Genomic DNA, 16,653 nt, shown 5'->3' on the forward strand with positions numbered 1-16,653 from the left:
AGGCATATGGAAAGATGGCATATACGGATCCTATTCCCAGTTCTATGCCCACCATACTTTACCAGGGAGCCCCCTCTACTGCAACACCACCTGAAAGAGGAGACACCTGCCCAAGAAGCAGCCACACCAGGTAGTCTGATAGTCCCTGAGCCCTCCACTCAGGCTGTTCACATGGCTCAGGGTCCAGACCTCTGCTGGGTGCAGGTGGACACAGATGATGGGCCCTGGGTCATGTTAGCAATTCTAGTCTGGGGATCAGACTCCTACCAAAGCAGCCCAAAGGCAGGTCCCGGGCAAGTAAGTCAGTCATCTGTATGTTCCAGAATAGAGGTGGTGAGCCTAGAAATGCCCTGGAACATCCCAATACACCGTCTGACCCACCCGCCCCACACACGGGTCTCACCACACGCCCAGATGTCCACAGGCTTGCCATACGCCTCCTTCCGAAGGACCTCAGGAGATAGGTAGCCTGGCGTGCCAGCAAAACCTATTGAAGGGGAAGGAACCATGAGGGGCTGTGAGAGGCCTCCAGCACCTCCTGCCCTCCCCCTGTGCACTCACCAAACCACGCTTGCTGGTCGCCCTGCACCTCGATGGCCAGGCCGAAGTCCGCCAACTTCACTGCAGCCCCCTTGCACTTGCTGGCCAGGAGCAGGTTCTCAGGCTACAGAAAGGTGGCCGTGAAGTCACCATGTTTATACCCGAAGGAGTCATAGGAGGGATGTGGAACAAAAGAGGGATGACAGCAGATTGCAGGAGGGAGGTGCAGGTCTGACCCTCCCACACATGGAATTTCCAGGGCACGGCTGAGTGCTGGGTCTGCAGCCCTGGGGACAAGGACAGCAGCCCCGGCCTTTCAGAGGGAAGTTATCTCTCAGTCAAGGTGTAGTTCCCCTGCAGTCCAGAGCAGGAGTCTGAGGGGCCTCTCAGACCAAAACCTCCAGCCCGCCCTTACAAGCAACCGTCATGGTCCCCAAAGCTCTGGGGCAGGTCACACAGGAGCTGTGGGGTCTCCCATGGCCCTGGGACTCCCATTGACTGAGAGGCTTCAATTGGACCTCCTTCCCCTCCCCATTTCTGAAACAGAGTATAAGTTGGCAGCTGGTGGGAGGGAGATCTTGTGAGAGACTCAGATTCTTCCTACTTGGGACAGTGGCCCTCAAAGGGCAAGGAGAAACACTCGGGCCAAAGTGCCTAGGAAAGCTGAGGACATTCACCTGCCAGGCACAGCCAGACCACCAGTTCCCACTTGGCTCTGGTCAGCACTACCACACAGGGCAGAAAAGAGGCCCCTCCCTAGCCACCTTCCCATCCACTCCCACAGGTGAGAAAAAGCCTATTCGGACCCCCTCAGAGAGCAGCACCCTTGCTCACGCTGAAAGGACATCTGTTCCTTGTCCTGCAGAAGCAGCCAAGGAGGCTGCTTTCATTCTGAGGACACCTGGCACCAAGGGCCTAAGGGGTCCCTGGGCTACTACACTCCCTAACCTTCCTGTCCAGCTTCCAATTCTAGCAAGGTTCTGGCTTCTGGTGGTGCTCAAAGCCCATCCACTCTGATCCTTGACCACTGGGGCTTGCTGGGCCCTCAGGTCCCCTTGGCAACCCTGCAGTCTCCCTCCATCCTGAAGCTGCACAGCCTCATGGGTCACACTGCTGCTAAAGATCCACCCGAAAGACAACACACTGCCACATGGCCTACTTTTGATGCTGGCTGTCAATCTTAGAGATTTTCAAATGTGAAAAAGTGGCCCTTGCAATCAAAATGTACCAATCCTGTGTGAAAAGATTTGTGCTCCAGACCAGAGCTTCCTGAGGTTTCATCTGTGGCTTGCTCAGCAGCTGGGGATGAGGCCTCATGCTCACTGTGGGGACTCTGTCCCCAGGCGGAACTCCTTGTCTCTCTGGTAACTGGAAGGAGCACATGGGGCCCTACCCACTGGTTGCGTACCAGACACCCATGTCCATCTTGACTTTGCCAACCTAAGCAGGGCAGGGGCCCCAGGCCATGCTTCCACATCAAGAATTTGAAAGAAGAGCGGGCAGGGACGTCCCAGCAGGGCTGCACAGCCATTCTTCCACCTCTGGGCTCCACTCTGGTTCCTTCACAGCTCAAGATGGCACTGACTGCCTCCTGCTCTCTGTCACTGCCATGGTGGGAGCAAACCCACCATGGTGCCATTTGGGGGCTGTCTTTGTCAAGACAGTAGGATTTCTCCCAAGAAAGAAGGGATATTCTGCCCCCATGACAGGAGGTGGAGGCCACAGCAAGAATTCCATTTGTCTCCCAAATTGAAGAGGTGAGGTAGCACTCACCTTCACTTCTATGCCTTGAACTCAAAGTTAAATAGATAAATCATGGGGTCTGGGAACAAAGGGCCATGTTCCCCGGGTAATTGGCACCAACACATGGCCCCCTGAGGGGGGAATCTGGGCCCCTCCTTGTAGGGGTCCTGAGTGAGAGAAGTTCAGATAAGACCACGGGGAGGCCAAGACATGTGAAGGGACACAGGAGGGAGTCCCAGGTCTGGTCTTCCTGTTACCCCTCCCCAGAGTGGCTGAAAAGACCAGCCTCCCAAATCCACAGCCTAAGAAAGGTGCAACCTCCCATTCAGCCTATTCAGTCTAAGGAAGGCGTGGCCCCTCTTCAGTACCAACACCCATGGGAAGGCTCGTCTTAAATGCACTGGGGTCAGGCCCAGGAGTCCATCCTGCCTTCAGAAAGTTACTACAGGCTGAACCAGTACTTGGAAAAGGAGGGTAGGAAGGAGAGGGAGGATAGAGAAAAATGGGGGTGGCTTCTGGGATGCCGCAGCCATCCTGGGTCCTGCAGGTGATAAACTTTTTTTTGAACACAGCCTGGAGCCCACAGTTCAGCTCTGGGCAGAAGAGACTTGGAGTGAGAGCTGAGAGGAATTGGCAGAACCAATTAGGGAGGAAGAGCCAGGTGAGGCCTGCTTTCACCACCCTGCCCCCAGCAGCATCAGCCTTCTGTCACCTGTATCCCCCACTTCCACATCTTGGTAGAGGACCAGAAAGTCAGACCCAGAGTAAACATTTGTTGGCAGATGGATTCCTAAAGGCTACCCCTTCCAACCCTGAAGGTTCTGGGCAGGATTTGTGTGGGTATATCTCACACGTGTACACACATGCACACAGTACATACAGTGCACATCCACACACACATGCATATACATGATCACATGTGCACACACATAATGATGGGCGTGAATACACTCATACATGCACACACATACACTCATGCACTTATATGCATGCACACATAGGCACATGCATGTGCCTATATGCACACACATAAACATGAATAACAGGTGTATACACACGCCTCCATGTAGACATGCAATACACATATCCAAGTGGACACATGTATGCACACACAAATATACATGCACAACCCTCCATGCACAAGCACACAAGCACACTCTCACATGTACACAACATGCACACACACCTAATTGAATACACATATGTCCATACTCCTACACATAGGCATGTACCCACACATGCATGTTCACACACCTCCATCAACAAGTACACATACACACACACATTCCTCCAGGCAAATGCATGGTACACACACACGCCTGCCATACCCCACATCCCCCTCACTCCACACTGCCCAGCCCCTCATACCTTCTACACAGCATGCAGATGTGGATCATAAGACACCTGACACAGTGAGACAGGAACTCACCTTGAGGTCTCTGTGGACAACCCCCATTTGGTGACAATGGAGAACGGCCTCCAGGATCTGCTGGATGCAGTGACTGTGGCAAACAGCAGGTGGGTTAGTGCAAGTGGCTCTGGGGGCAGACTGGGGAGGGAAACAGGGAGAGGAGGCACAGGGAGATGGCAGTGCTCTGTGGTACTGGGGTGCAGCTCCCAGCCTGGGGGAGTGAGGAAGATGTAGGAAACCAAATAGAGAAGAGATATTAGCCAGGAGGGGCCTCTGAGATTCCTTCCCCAGTCCCAGGGTTGGCTACCCTGGCCCTCACCCTGCCTTCTTCTTTGGGCCCAGGTCTGCCTAGGAGGCAGGGCCAGATCCACAGAAACGATTTTCAGGGGAAACATTTCTGTTCCCAATGCACCTTTCGCTGGGCTCATGTTGGCCACGCTGACCCTAAGCCTGAACCTAGAAGCTGGGTTGACTTATACTCCGCATGGCAAGTAGCAGTGAGGTCTGTGGGCAAGAGGGAGGGGAAACCAAGGCACGGAAGGGACAAATGGGTGGGGACAGGGCAGTGTGTAAGGACGTGAAGCGCAGAGGGCCCTTCCTCCCAGCCAGGGCCAGCGGGAGAAAAGGGAACCCCTTCCTAGTCCTCTACTGATTCAGAAGGGCCACCAGCACAGATCTCAGGCCCTTCTAGGACATGCCTGGTAGGAAGGTGCTTTCCCAGCTGCCCTCAGATCTCCCTGACATCATCCAGCAACATATCAGACCCACAGTAACCCAGCCCTGTGTACATGAAGACCTTGCCTGAGCCCATTTCCCCCCAGGATCTCCCAGAGACAGGCACAGGCCCTGACCACCAGGGGCAGCTCCATGCTGCAGGGTGAGCACAGTTGGCTCTGAGGCATCCATCACAGGCTGTCTCAAGTCCACCTGCCCAGTTCTTGGACACAGCCCCCCTGCAAAGAAGCAACAGAGGGACAAGACAACCTCTCAGGAGCCTCCTATCCCAGTTCTATCCTGGGGGCACAATGAAGTGATCAAGGGTCAGAAGAAGAGGGGAGGGCTTATTTTCCTGAGGCATGATAGTCCTGCCTTCCATAGGCAGTACCACTCTACCTGGCCACATCTGGACATGAGCAGCCTCTCACTGAAAAGTGAATCTGCACTTCCTCTCTGAGAAACCTCAGCATCCTAACAGGTGATGGTTTGTGGGGTTCAGAAGGAGCCAGATCTACCCACTGGGAGATAGCTCTTAGCAGCCCCTCCTCAATATCACCTACAGCTGGAACTGCAATGTCCTACCTGCTACCACCTGACCTGGAATCTCCCCTCTTTCCAGCCCCCTCCTAGGGCCCTCCTGGTCCCTGTCACACTCCTGTTCCAAGGGGGGCTTCCACTAGTGAGAAACCTCTGCTTTCCAGGACACCCTCTTCTGCCTATCACTGTTCCTCACCCTTGCCCTATTTCTGGTCCCCAAAGGAGCCCAGGTCGTCACTCTGGATGGCCCCTTCGGACTAGAGGTCAGTGGTATCCATGGCGAGGCCTGTGGGCCTGGGCAGAGCCTCACTGGAGTGGGCAGAGCTCACGCTCCCCACAGGCTGTCCAGGATGGATGCTGAGGCCAGTGGGGCTGTAGCTGTTGGTGAAGCAGGAGCCCCTTGCTTTTTAGAGTGCAGGGGGCTCCTCCTGATCCTCCCAGCAGCCAACTGGCCTGGCCCTTCACGCACTGCTGTGCAAAGTGGATGACCATACCCTGTGGCCCTGGTTGTCCTTGCAGAGATGTAGACTGCAGTCCTCTAGCTCCAACGCAGCTTTTCCTGGAGCTGTCACCGTGGCCTGCACAGCCCTGAAGGCTGGCCTTGCCTCTGCCTGGGATGTTCTTCCCATGAGTGGTTTGTGTGGAGCCCGGGGTCACTGAGAAGCACTGCCTCCCTGGACACCAGCAGGAGGGGCCGAGTCTGCTCCAAGCACACAGCACAGTGCACACTGAGGGTGAGAGTCAGCACTTCCCTTGGGGAGCTTCCTCTAGCCTCAGACTTTTGAGAGGCCATCTGGAGTTCTGACTGTAGCACTGGGACAGGCACCGTGACCTCTGTCCACCCCACCTGCCATCCTCCATGATGCCTGATTGTATGGTCAGCATGCTGCAATACTGCATGTCATCTGGTCCTTTCTCCTGGTGATCTGGGGCCCCAGAGACTCTCCCTGTGTCCACAGGCAGTAGCTCATGTTGCTGGGCTTAAGTTCCCTCCCCCGACCCATGCCTGGTTCACTTGTCACATAGGCTGGAGGCTCCTCAGGTGTTTTACAGCCGCCAAGGGAGGGCACCAGGGCTCAAGCACAAGTTGGTCAAGCAGGCTCTGATTCCTTAGAACAAGGTGCTGGTGCTGGGACTATGCCAGACAGAAGTGACAACACTGGTCTGCAGCAGGAGGGCCCCTGCAGGCAGGATCCCTCACCAGCCCCCCAACAGCCAGAGTAGCTACTCCCCTCAGCAGCCCTGATCTGCAGGACCTCTCCTCATGCTGTTCTGGTCTTGGTCTCCACCTTTTTCACTTATTTTTTCCCCCTTCATTTCCTGAACAGTTTAGGAATTCACTTTCCGGATCATTCTCAAGCAGCATTCTGGATGTGGGTCAGGTTCTGGACATTATTTACCCACTGGGCCCTACTGTGTCCTCCTGGGGACAGTCAACATTGTTCATGAGTATCTGTTGTTGTTTGTTTTGAGATGGGGATCTCACTATGTTGCCCAGGCTGGCCTTGAACTTTTTGGTTCAAGTTATCCTCCTACCTCAGCCTCCCAAGAAACTGGGGCTATCAGTGTGCACCACCAAGTCCAGCTTCTATGTTTTATTTTAAAAAATGGGTTCTAAATGTTTTGAATTTTGCTTTTTCTGCTCTGCAAAAGACCTGGACATCCCTCAGCTTTCCCACAAACTCCAAACCAAAACCCTGCTTCTTCCTAAGAGGAATTTCCAGTCTTCTTGGTTAGAAATGAGCTTAGAAAAGCAATTCCTATTTTGTTTCCTCTTCCTCCTGAGAGCAACCCTCTGGAAATCCATTAGATATTTCTCTTCTCAGAGACCTAGGAGTGCTGCAGGCAGTACACCTGCCTGGGTCAGAGCTATGAGTGTCAGAAACATCCCTCCCAGTGGACTAGGTGGGTCTAGCAGGGTGGTCTCAACCCACTCTGTCCTAGCACCTGGTTCTCTTTACCTTAATCTTAGTGCACTTTGACCCTGGTCACTAGTGTGTTCCCATGCCTGACCTGTGAGTCAAACTCCCCGTCCTGTGAGTTCGAGGTGAAGCCTGTGGGATAATGACTCACTGGAGCCACAAGTCCACTTTCCGTCAGGCATTACTGCCAAAGGCGGAAACACACAGATCCGGCCAGGAGGCCAGCTCCCAGCAGTGCTGTCTCTTCCTTCTCAGTGCTGGACACATGCTCAGGAAAGAAAAAGAGGGAGGCTGAGGTTGCCGAGGGGGGCCCTACAGGTGCAGGAGTTGGTCACACCAGCAGGGCAAGCCCTGGAGGAAACTCTCCAGGGATCTCCCTTGTGACCTCTCCCTCTCCCACAGCTCAGCCTCCAAAATAACCACCAGGGTCCTGACACCCTCCACAGACTCAGGCTGCCTGCCCCTCCTCAGTCTGGCTACTGATCACACTCCACTAGAGCCCTGAACCTCAGAGAGGCAGTCTATGAGAGGAAAGAGGGGTGTTGGTGGAACAGAGTGTCCCACCTCTTCTGGGCCAAGTCCAGGGGTGCCAAACACCCAGAATATCCTTGACTAGGGGTTGCCTGGGGAGAGGTGGGGGCCTCTATCATCAGAGCAAGTAGGGAGGGGCCTGGTGAGAGACGCAGGGCTCTTCTTTCTCCAATTCTGAAGTGTTAAAAAGGTTCCTGGGACCAGAACAGTTCAAATACCCAGAAAGTTCCAGCCTCTCCTCCTCCTAAACCTATCTGAGGCTGCTTATTCTGGGCAGGAGTTCCCTGGGCCTGCGTCAGAAAGGCTGAGATTCAGGTGGTAGAATTTCTGTCTCAGGTCAGGCCCTCCAGGGTCACCAGGGGGCGCCATGAGTCCGTAAGAGATAGACTAAGGATAGAGAGGTCCAGTGAGCAGAAGTTGAGGGCCCCATGCAGCTGGCAGAGTGGCTGATGCTCTGGAAGGACAGCCAGCCTGGTGTGTTGACGACAGCATGTAATGACCCCTCTACCCTGAGGCTGGTGCTGCCTGGGAAGCACCCCCTGGCCTCCACTCTCAGGGCTGGGATGTTTAGAAGGGGGTTGGCTCTGTGAAGCCCTCAACGGTACAAACAGCTCTCCAGGCTGGAAGATGACAGGTCCTACAGGGACAAGTACACTACACAGGGTACAGGAGGGGTCCGTAGGGATGAAGGGGACCAGGGCTGGAGGATGATGATACAGAGGAGAGAACATCACAGAAGGCAGGACATGGGGTGAGGGCAGGTGAAGATGAGGTGAGAGGTGAGCTAGGCTATGGGTTGCCCCAGTAGTAAGAGGGAGCCATGGGGTGGGTATAGGGGCACCAAACCCTGGGAAAGTGTCCATGGCATGGTCAGTCTAGGTGCTGCTCAGCAGGGCTGCAGAGTCTCTTAAATAAATGGAAGGTTCCACATGGCCAGATGATGCTCCCTGCCTTACTGGTGTCTATGGGTCCCTCAGAGCATATGACCCACCCAGGGCCCCTCCTGCCCCAGCAGGCAACTAGAGGGTCAGTGGGGACACTTGAGTCTGTTTACCAGCAAGCAGTCCCAGCTTTGTGACATTTTCCACTCAGCATTTCAGAGCAGCAGGAGGGGACTTTGTTCTACTTTCTGCTTCTAAGTATAAAGAAAAATCTCATCTCCCTCCACTTCAAGAGACAGGCCACTTCCAGGATGTTTTATAAAATATAAAGTCCTTCCTGAAGAAGTCCTGGAAAGAAGCCAGTATACTTAGCCTCTCGGGATCTGGGACCAATAGGAGGGGTCACAGCTCTGCTAGTCCCAACTTGTCCTCTCTCCCTGACCTGACCTGTGGCCTCTGCTTGCCTGGCTCCATGGGGAGGCCTAAGTGACCAGGACAAGCTGGAATGTTCACACTTTCCCAAAGGGACTTGGGACCTGTCATGAAGAGGAAGGCTGCCTGCTGTGCAGAAACAGCCACAAAATGCTACTTTGAAAAATATTCATTTTTTCCTTGATTAGAATATAAGAATACATTTTCAATAAAGAAGAGCTTTAAAGTAGACAAGATAAAAAATTTAAAATCATCCATGATTCCACTGCCTGGAGAGGATCACTGTAGTCTTTTTTCTTGTAAAATGCATATATATCTACGGCAAAGCAGGGTGGACAGAACCTGGAAGGCAGGAAGTGACCACTCTCAGTTCTCCCTGAGTTGAGATGCACTATCAAGGGTCAGTGTGTCACCTGACCTGGGCCAGAGCAGGCCACAAGTAGCTGACCCTTCCTGGGGTAGGAGTCATCATCTCCCCAGCAGATATCATGCATCCCTCAATCTGGTCCCCGGCAGCCAGGCCACAATTGGCCATCTTTGGGTATCATCGTCCATCTTCATTGCTCCAGTGAGGACTGGCCCCAAGAGAAGGGCTGTCTAAGGTCCACAAGGAAGCCCAGCCTGGATAGAATCCATGCCCCTCTATCCCACCCCCACACCAGACGTCCAGTGGCCCAGGGGTAACCCTTTGAATGGCACACTGGTACAGAATTCTGAGTGTGCCCTGGCCTCCTCCCACTGTCCTGGGGTGTGGTAAGCAAGAGTGCAGGGACCCAAGAGAAGAGACGGTGGCACCTGTCCCAGCAGTTGTACCAGAATAGGCTGTTGACTTTCCTTTGCTTTATGTACAAGCTGGGTGGAGCTGGAGATGCCCTTTGAGGATACCATGTTAGGGGATGCCTGGCCTGCCTTCTGGGGAAGAGCGTTTGGAAACTGCTTATCTCTGTGAGGAAGGTTGGGCAAGAGATTACTGCATGGGCCATGGCCCTCGACATCCAAAGGGCAGGAAGATGCCTATGACCACCCTCCTCCCCCACCAGTCACCCTATGAAAAGTACCCCTCACAATGCAGCAGGTTGGAGCCATGCCCCACAGGCCACACTCTGTGCTGATCAGACACAGGATGGTCCTCTCCTTCCTTGTTCAGAGAGCTCCCAATAGGGCCAGTGGGCCAACTAACACTTCCACTCAGCTGCCCTGTGCTGGGAATATGGAAGGGACACTGATGCATGGAATAGACAAGGGTTACGGAGAGGCAGGAGTAGGGCTGAGTGAGGGATGGGCAAGGGGGGTGAGAAAAGGGGGAAGATGGCATGAGGTTCGGCACCCACCTGGCATCAGCCTCACTGTAGTACTCTCTCGCCACAATGTCTTCAAAGAGCTCCCCACCAGTGACCCTGTGGGAAAAGCGCATGGGGGTCAAATTCTGGAGACACTGTTACTTTCATCACTCCCTCTACTACCACTGCCACCATCACCATTATCATCATTGCCACCACTGCTTCACTACCACCATCACTATCACCATCACCTTCATCAATACCATCACCATCACACACATCACCATCACCACCACCATGATCAAAACCATCACCACCTCCAACATCACCATCACCACCATCTCCATCAATACCACCACCACCATCACAATCTCTATCACCCCCAACATTCACCACCATCACCATACTAGTACCATCATCACCTGAAACTGACAGATTACCAATTAATTACTCACTAACACATAAGGACATTTAACCTTTCTGTCCTCAAAATCACTGGCACTATTATATTCCATTAATGGACAAGAAAACTAAGTTTCAGAGATCTAAGTGATTTCCCTAGAGTGGGCAGCACAGAGATTTGAGTCAGGCGTTTGGACTGTTATACCCAGAGCTTGTGACTCTAATTCTAGGTCTGAAAAGATCTAATTTCCCCTCCTCGAGTGGCCCAGGGCCAGATATGTACCCTTCCCCCAAGGGCCAGAAGATCTGGTGCCTGGATCTGGTGTCCCTGGTGAGCCAATGTCTTAAGCTCTAAGCCCCACCTTCAGGAAGAGAACAGAGATGATGATGACAGGTGCTGGGGGTGGTTTCAGCTGGTACAACCTCCTGCCCTGTGTCCTACTCAGTGACTGGCCATCAGGATATAGTCAAGATGGGCTCTAGGGCAGGAACCACTATCTGGAGGACTTCTGAGAATGTAGAATGGGTTTGGGCTTCTGGGGTTTGGTAAGGTGGAGAGGTGTGGACACACATCAGTGGGCAGGACAGTGGTCCTTGGTCTGCCTATGTCTCTCCCCCAACTGAGGGTTCTGAGTCTGCCAGAAGACCCCCATCTAATGGCTCCCTGAGGTCAGGCCCTCCCTGTGGAGTGGGAAAAGTCTGTGGTCCTCTCCCCAGGTTCCTTCCTGCTCTGGTTGGGCTGTCTCATTTTAGCTTTTCCCCTTTGTTCTGGCAAGTGAGGTTTGGGTCTCCTAAAATTTGTGTCCAACACTCAGCGCTAGCCTAGCTCATGGCAGGGGTGACCCAGGGAGTAGGGATTGTTGAACGGTGACCCTGGCATGGGTGGGTACTGTGTCTTAGTGTTGGAGAAAATTTTCAGTGAGGATGTGCTGAGTGTTAGCATTCTCCTGCTCCAGGTTAAACCTGCCCTGAGGACCCCACAGGATTCCCCAGCAATGCTTGTAGTGAGGAACTTTTAAGGTCCCATTTCATCTCTGAAGGAACCGTAGCTCTGAGTAGCACTACCTGAGGGGGTGACAATACTGGAGCAGCAGCTCTGAACTCAGGAGACTCAGGCTGGGCCCCACAAGCCACCCAACCTCTGTCAGGGAACCCAGCCCTAAATTAAGTGAAAATAGCAACATGAGGATGAAATGCACGTGAGGTTGTCCCTAGTGCACATGTGTGTGGAACAGGAGGATCAGATTCCAAGTGTAGACCAGGCCATGTGATTGACTGTGTAGGTCTTAGAATGCGAGCTTACACATCAGGCCCAAAGATCCTGAGTCCAGGCAAAGAACAGTAGCCAAAAGCTACCAGGTCTAGGTCCAGGGTTACAGCTTTCAGAAGTCTCCTGACAGGTACCCACCTGGGGCCAGACTAGGCCCTCTGGGGTGCCTGTGTGCTAAGCCAGCTGCAGTTTGGACTGATGAGCACCTAGGACTCCCTGGCTAGGGCCATCTCCTGATCCAGAGCCTCAGGGCAGGGAGTTTGTCTCCACTGTGTTCGTTGCTGTGGAGGATGTGGGAGCAGTGCTGGCCCAAGAATGGTGTAAGTCTGAGAGGTCCTGCATCCAAACCACCTCTCCTTAGGCCATGGGGGCATAAGACTAAGGAAAGTCATGGCCCACAGGGGAGCATCCTTCCTCTGGATACGCAGGTGTGTGCAAGGCCTTCCATTCCCAGGCCTAGTCCCTGAGTCCTATGACATTTCTAAGAATGGAGAGTGTGGATACCTTTCAATGTCCCCGAATCCACAGAGCCCCTAAACTGCTAAGGGGCCTCAGGCACAACCTCCTGCCCTGTGTCCCCACTCCGTGACTGGCCATCAGGATGTAGTCAAGATGGGCTCCAGGGCAGGAACCACTGTCTGGAGGGTGATGCCAGCCCATTCCAGAAACTGCTGCCCCATCAGACACAAAGGTTTGGGAGGAGGATGTACAGGACCCTTCAGGACTTACCACCCTCAGAGGCTTTCCCTACACATCCTGGTGAGTGCTCAGCCAGCCCTGTGCAAAGCCAGTCCTGAGACAAGTGTCTCACACAGCACACACACACACTGTTCTCTTTCCTTCTCAGAAGGAAAGAGCCATCTGTTGGCCACCATGGGGTTCTGGACAGGGCCGCCCTCAGTCCAGGGGCTTCTCCCTTTCCTGGGAAAAAAAAGTCTGGTGGAGATGGGTCTGGTGCACACAGGGGCAATGGTGAGCCTGCCCTCTCCTCAGGCCAGGGGACAGATGTCGCAGGCAGTAGTGGCTGTGCCTAGGTCAGCCCTAGTCACCCGGCTGACAATATGAGGCAGGGTCTTGTGGAACACATGGGGTGTCAGAGAACCCCTGAAAGGATAACCTAGCCTCTCTTGACCAGAGGACCCCATGTGAGTGGACTCCTCTCAGCTCTGCACACCTCACAGCCTGGGCATCTGTCATTTGAGGAAGGAAAAACCGAGAGGGCAAGTCCATACAAAAGTGCCTCCTGTCTCCACTGGGCCTGCTGCTCAAGAGCTGCTGCCGAGGGCACGGGGTAACCATGGCAATGGCACCACAGCCAGGCTTCCCCGGCTGTGCAGCTGCCTCGAGGCCACAGAGGTAGGCCAAGACTCAGGGGCCCCCACCCAGCCCAGGGTCTCACTGCAGCCCTGATTCACGGACAGCTAAATATAGTGCTGCTTAGCGGGAGCTGTCAAGAGTGAGGGAGATGAGATCATCGCTTCTAAATCTGGCAGGAAGTGAGAGGCGGCACTGGCCCCAGACGCCTTCTCTCTCAGTTACTGCATGTGCACGCCTGTGCGCACACACACTCGTGAAAACACGCACACACAAGCATATGCATGTACCCCTACAAACCATACCCACACATACATTCATACAAGGCACAAGCACATGCATACACTGCACATGTGCCCTCGCGCATGCTCAGATATCCACACACATGCACACATTCACACATGAATTTAGGTACACACATTTACATGCTTTTACCCACACTCAAAACACACATGCTCACACCAGGCAGTGGTGCCACCACAGTCCAGTGTGATAAGGGCACACGGGGAAGGGAGGTGACTGAATCACTAGCACTCCATAGTTCTCCCTCCCTTCCCCCACCCCTCTGGTCTGTGTGGAGGAGGGGGTCACAGAATTGGTTCCAACCCCACAGGATTCAATAAAACCAGAGTAAAGCAAGGAGGAGAGTTGAGGGAGGCCAGGAAGGTGTAGCTGGGAGTGAGGTGACCTACAGCAGAGGTGCACTCAGGTAGTGGACAGAAGTAGAGACAGGATTGCTCCCTGGGCTGGGGAGGTTGTGGACCCCACCCAGCCCTGCACCAGGAGTGGGAGAGGGTTCTCGGCTCTGGCACTTACAGATCGAAGACCAGGTAGTGGAAACCCTCCTCGGAGATGCTGTCATGGAGACGCACTGCAGGGATAGAGAAGCCATGAGAAGCTGGCGGTAGCTAGGACGTACCACCTACACACTGTCCAGGCACATGCCAGCTGTGCAAGTCCTCAGGGAGGGAGCTCCCTGACCCACAGCCAAGGACCCTGGGGGAACCCACAGGATGATCTGTGGGGAGGGCCAGATGGGTGGCCAGGAGGAAGGGAGGTGGTGTTGGGTGAACATCAGGGGCCTCTGGGCAGTACCCTGCCCTTCTTCCACTCTCAGCTGCCTTCCCAGTCTGTTTCCTTCTGCCAGAGGGAGACAGAGGAGGGCAGAAGCAGGGACTCACCCAACTGAGCTCCTGAGAGGAACCCCTGAAGGGTGTCACAAGGGGGAGGATTCAGGATGAAACACACCCTTTATTCACACTGGGCCTTCCCAGAGCTGCCCTCAGTCCTCAACAAGCATGGACCTGGCCGGGAGGAAAACCCGCCCAATGTGGCATTCAAAGGCTCAAACCCTGAGTTCAGGTTCCAGTAAGGTGGAGCACTGCCATTCTCCCCTCCCAAGCCCTTGTCTCCATGCTGCCTGCAAAGGTCTGTTTGCTTCCTGCCCCTCACTCTAGACCCTGCCTGATGCAGGGCAGAACTGACGAGGAAACAGAGAATGCATGATGAAGGGACGAAGGAGCGCAGTGCGATCTGGGCACCAAAGTGCCCCCAAGGCCTGCTCTTCCTCATCTGGAGATATGCCCTGCTCCAAGTGGTGAGTATTTGCTAGGAATGACTCACTTTGGGCCCTGCTCTCCCACGTGCAGATTCTGCCCTTTGCTAGAACAGCGACGACAGGCATTGAACACTCACCATGTGCCAGGGCGGCTATGAGCGCTCTACGTGTATTAACTCAATTAACCTTCCAACCACTCCAAGAGGCTACAGATAAGGAAGTTGAAGCACAGAGAGGTTGAGTAATCAGCTGAAAGTCATGCAGCCCAAAAAAGGCAAAGCAGGGCTGTGAGCTGAGGGGTTGGTCTGGCTCCAGGGTCTACACTATGCCAGCCTTGGTCCCTCTCTTTTTTGGGTCCAGGCAGACAGATCTCTGAGGTATGGCTTTCTCCCATCATCCAAGGGACACAAGAGCTGGAGGGTGAAAATCGGTCTCCATCTCCCCCACTTGAGGCCTCAAGCGGGAACAGCCCGCACAGCTCCAGCCCCTTCCTGGAGCCCTCCTGTGCTGTCCTAGTTTCTAACTAGCTGTCAGGGCCTCCCTCCTGGCTCTGGTCCTTTCAGGGGCCAGCCAGATAGCATCCGTGTGCCCAGAAATTCTGATCTGGCCTCTGGGGCCCAGGCCTTGCCCAGACCCCTGTGCTCCAATGGCCCCACACCAATGGCCTTTCTCAGCACCACACCTCAGGTACAAAGTCCCCCAACCCATGAGGGCAGGCTGGGTCCCAGGTCCCAGGAAATACACGACTACTCTCTCCTGCCACTAAACTGGCTGTATGACCTTGAACAGGTCACTCAGTCATGTAAGCCTCAGTCTGCTCCTCTCTGAAATGGGCCAAGTCAGCATCTATGGATCACCGCAAAGATAAACTAGGTAACCTGTGGGAAGTTTCCAGGACATGGTGAGTACTTAAGGACTCACAATCCTGTGATCATCATTGTCACTATTGTCATCTGGATGTAAGTCTCAGTACCAGGATCTGGGGCTGCCTGGGGACCTGAACTTCTTTTCTGAGCCCAGAACAGAAAGGCCTAGGCCCAGAGGGCAGCAGCTTCTCCCACACATCCCTTGGAGCCCCTGAGGCAGTGCTCTGGGAGAGGAAGGGAGGCCCAGGGGAACCTTCCCTGGGTTCAGCAGGGACAGCCTGCTGGTGGGGGCTGGGACCCACCTCCTGGTGCAGGATGGGGTGAGGTCAAGGGCCCAGGAGATCTCAGGCTTGGATGAGTCCTGCCTCCTGCCAGGAAGTGGGTCCCTCGATCAAATGGAGTCAATGGGGATATGCGTAAGGAATTGAGGCAGTGTGCATGTGAATAATGTTTTTAAAAAACATTTTTTAACATTTTAAAAATAGTTAGGTGCTTATTTTAATGGTTAAGAAGAAAATCTAACTAGCACATAGGACCCGTGAATTCAGACAGGGCTAAGCAAAAAAGTGAATTGTCACTAAATCTATTTAAATAAAAACAGTAAGCAAACAACACTGTGGTGGCATGCGGAGGTGGCAATAAATAAGGTCCCTGGCAGTGTCTTAGGAGTCCAGTCTGGAAGCCCTGGGTCAGATCAGCAAATATCCTCCAGAGTTAATCTGCTGCTCTCAATCTCCCAGGGGAGAAGGGACTTAGGGATGTGGTCTTGTCCCCTTTCCTGTTTGCCTTGGGGTTCCCCATTGTTGGGGTTCCTCTTCCCCTCAGGGCTGTACCCCTACTGGGCAGGAGCTCAGGGTCTGGCTGAGGCTGGGGCTTGGACTTTCCATGGGCAAGGGAGCTGCAGGGTTCAAGAGCAAGAAGGTCCGGGGGGGTCCTTCTGCTCATCCCGAGAAGTTTCTGGGATCCTTTCCTGGACATCCATGGTGCTCACATTTTATGGAGACACTAACTGTTGCCTGCAGGGTCATGTGACTTTAACTGGTGACATAAAATAAGAGCTGCTAGATGGTAGTCCCAGGAAGCTTTCACCCTTGGCCCCCTCCTCAGGCCTCCTTGTCCTTAGCAGGCTCCCATCCTCTGTGTATCCCCCTGCCCAGCTCCTCAGTGGGGACCCAGTGAGGGAGGCTGATTTGAGCCCTAAAATTAGTCAAAATTACAAACTTCCTGGCCAGGGCCAAATGAGAGCTGA

The 16,653-nt window shown here is 54.0% G+C and overlaps 1 protein-coding gene across 14 annotated transcripts in view; it reads right to left on the bottom strand.

Annotated features, from left to right (window-relative positions):
* The window catches only part of Camk2b (calcium/calmodulin dependent protein kinase II beta), a 97,449-nt gene that overhangs the window by 20,002 nt on the left and 60,794 nt on the right, over window positions 1-16,653 (bottom strand). For all 14 annotated transcript variants that reach the window (XM_047561113.1, XM_047561117.1, XM_047561119.1 and 11 more), the window contains 5 exons: window positions 13,797-13,851; window positions 10,046-10,111; window positions 3,713-3,785; window positions 562-664; window positions 404-487 (listed from right to left, as the gene is read on the bottom strand). In XM_047561113.1, the coding sequence (XP_047417069.1) occupies window positions 404-487; window positions 562-664; window positions 3,713-3,785; window positions 10,046-10,111; window positions 13,797-13,851 (381 nt within the window). The remainder of the gene's footprint in view (window positions 1-403; window positions 488-561; window positions 665-3,712; window positions 3,786-10,045; window positions 10,112-13,796; window positions 13,852-16,653) is intronic.

Source organism: Sciurus carolinensis, chromosome 8 (assembly GCF_902686445.1).
Source record: "Sciurus carolinensis chromosome 8, mSciCar1.2, whole genome shotgun sequence".
Lineage (NCBI taxonomy): Eukaryota > Metazoa > Chordata > Mammalia > Rodentia > Sciuridae > Sciurus > Sciurus carolinensis.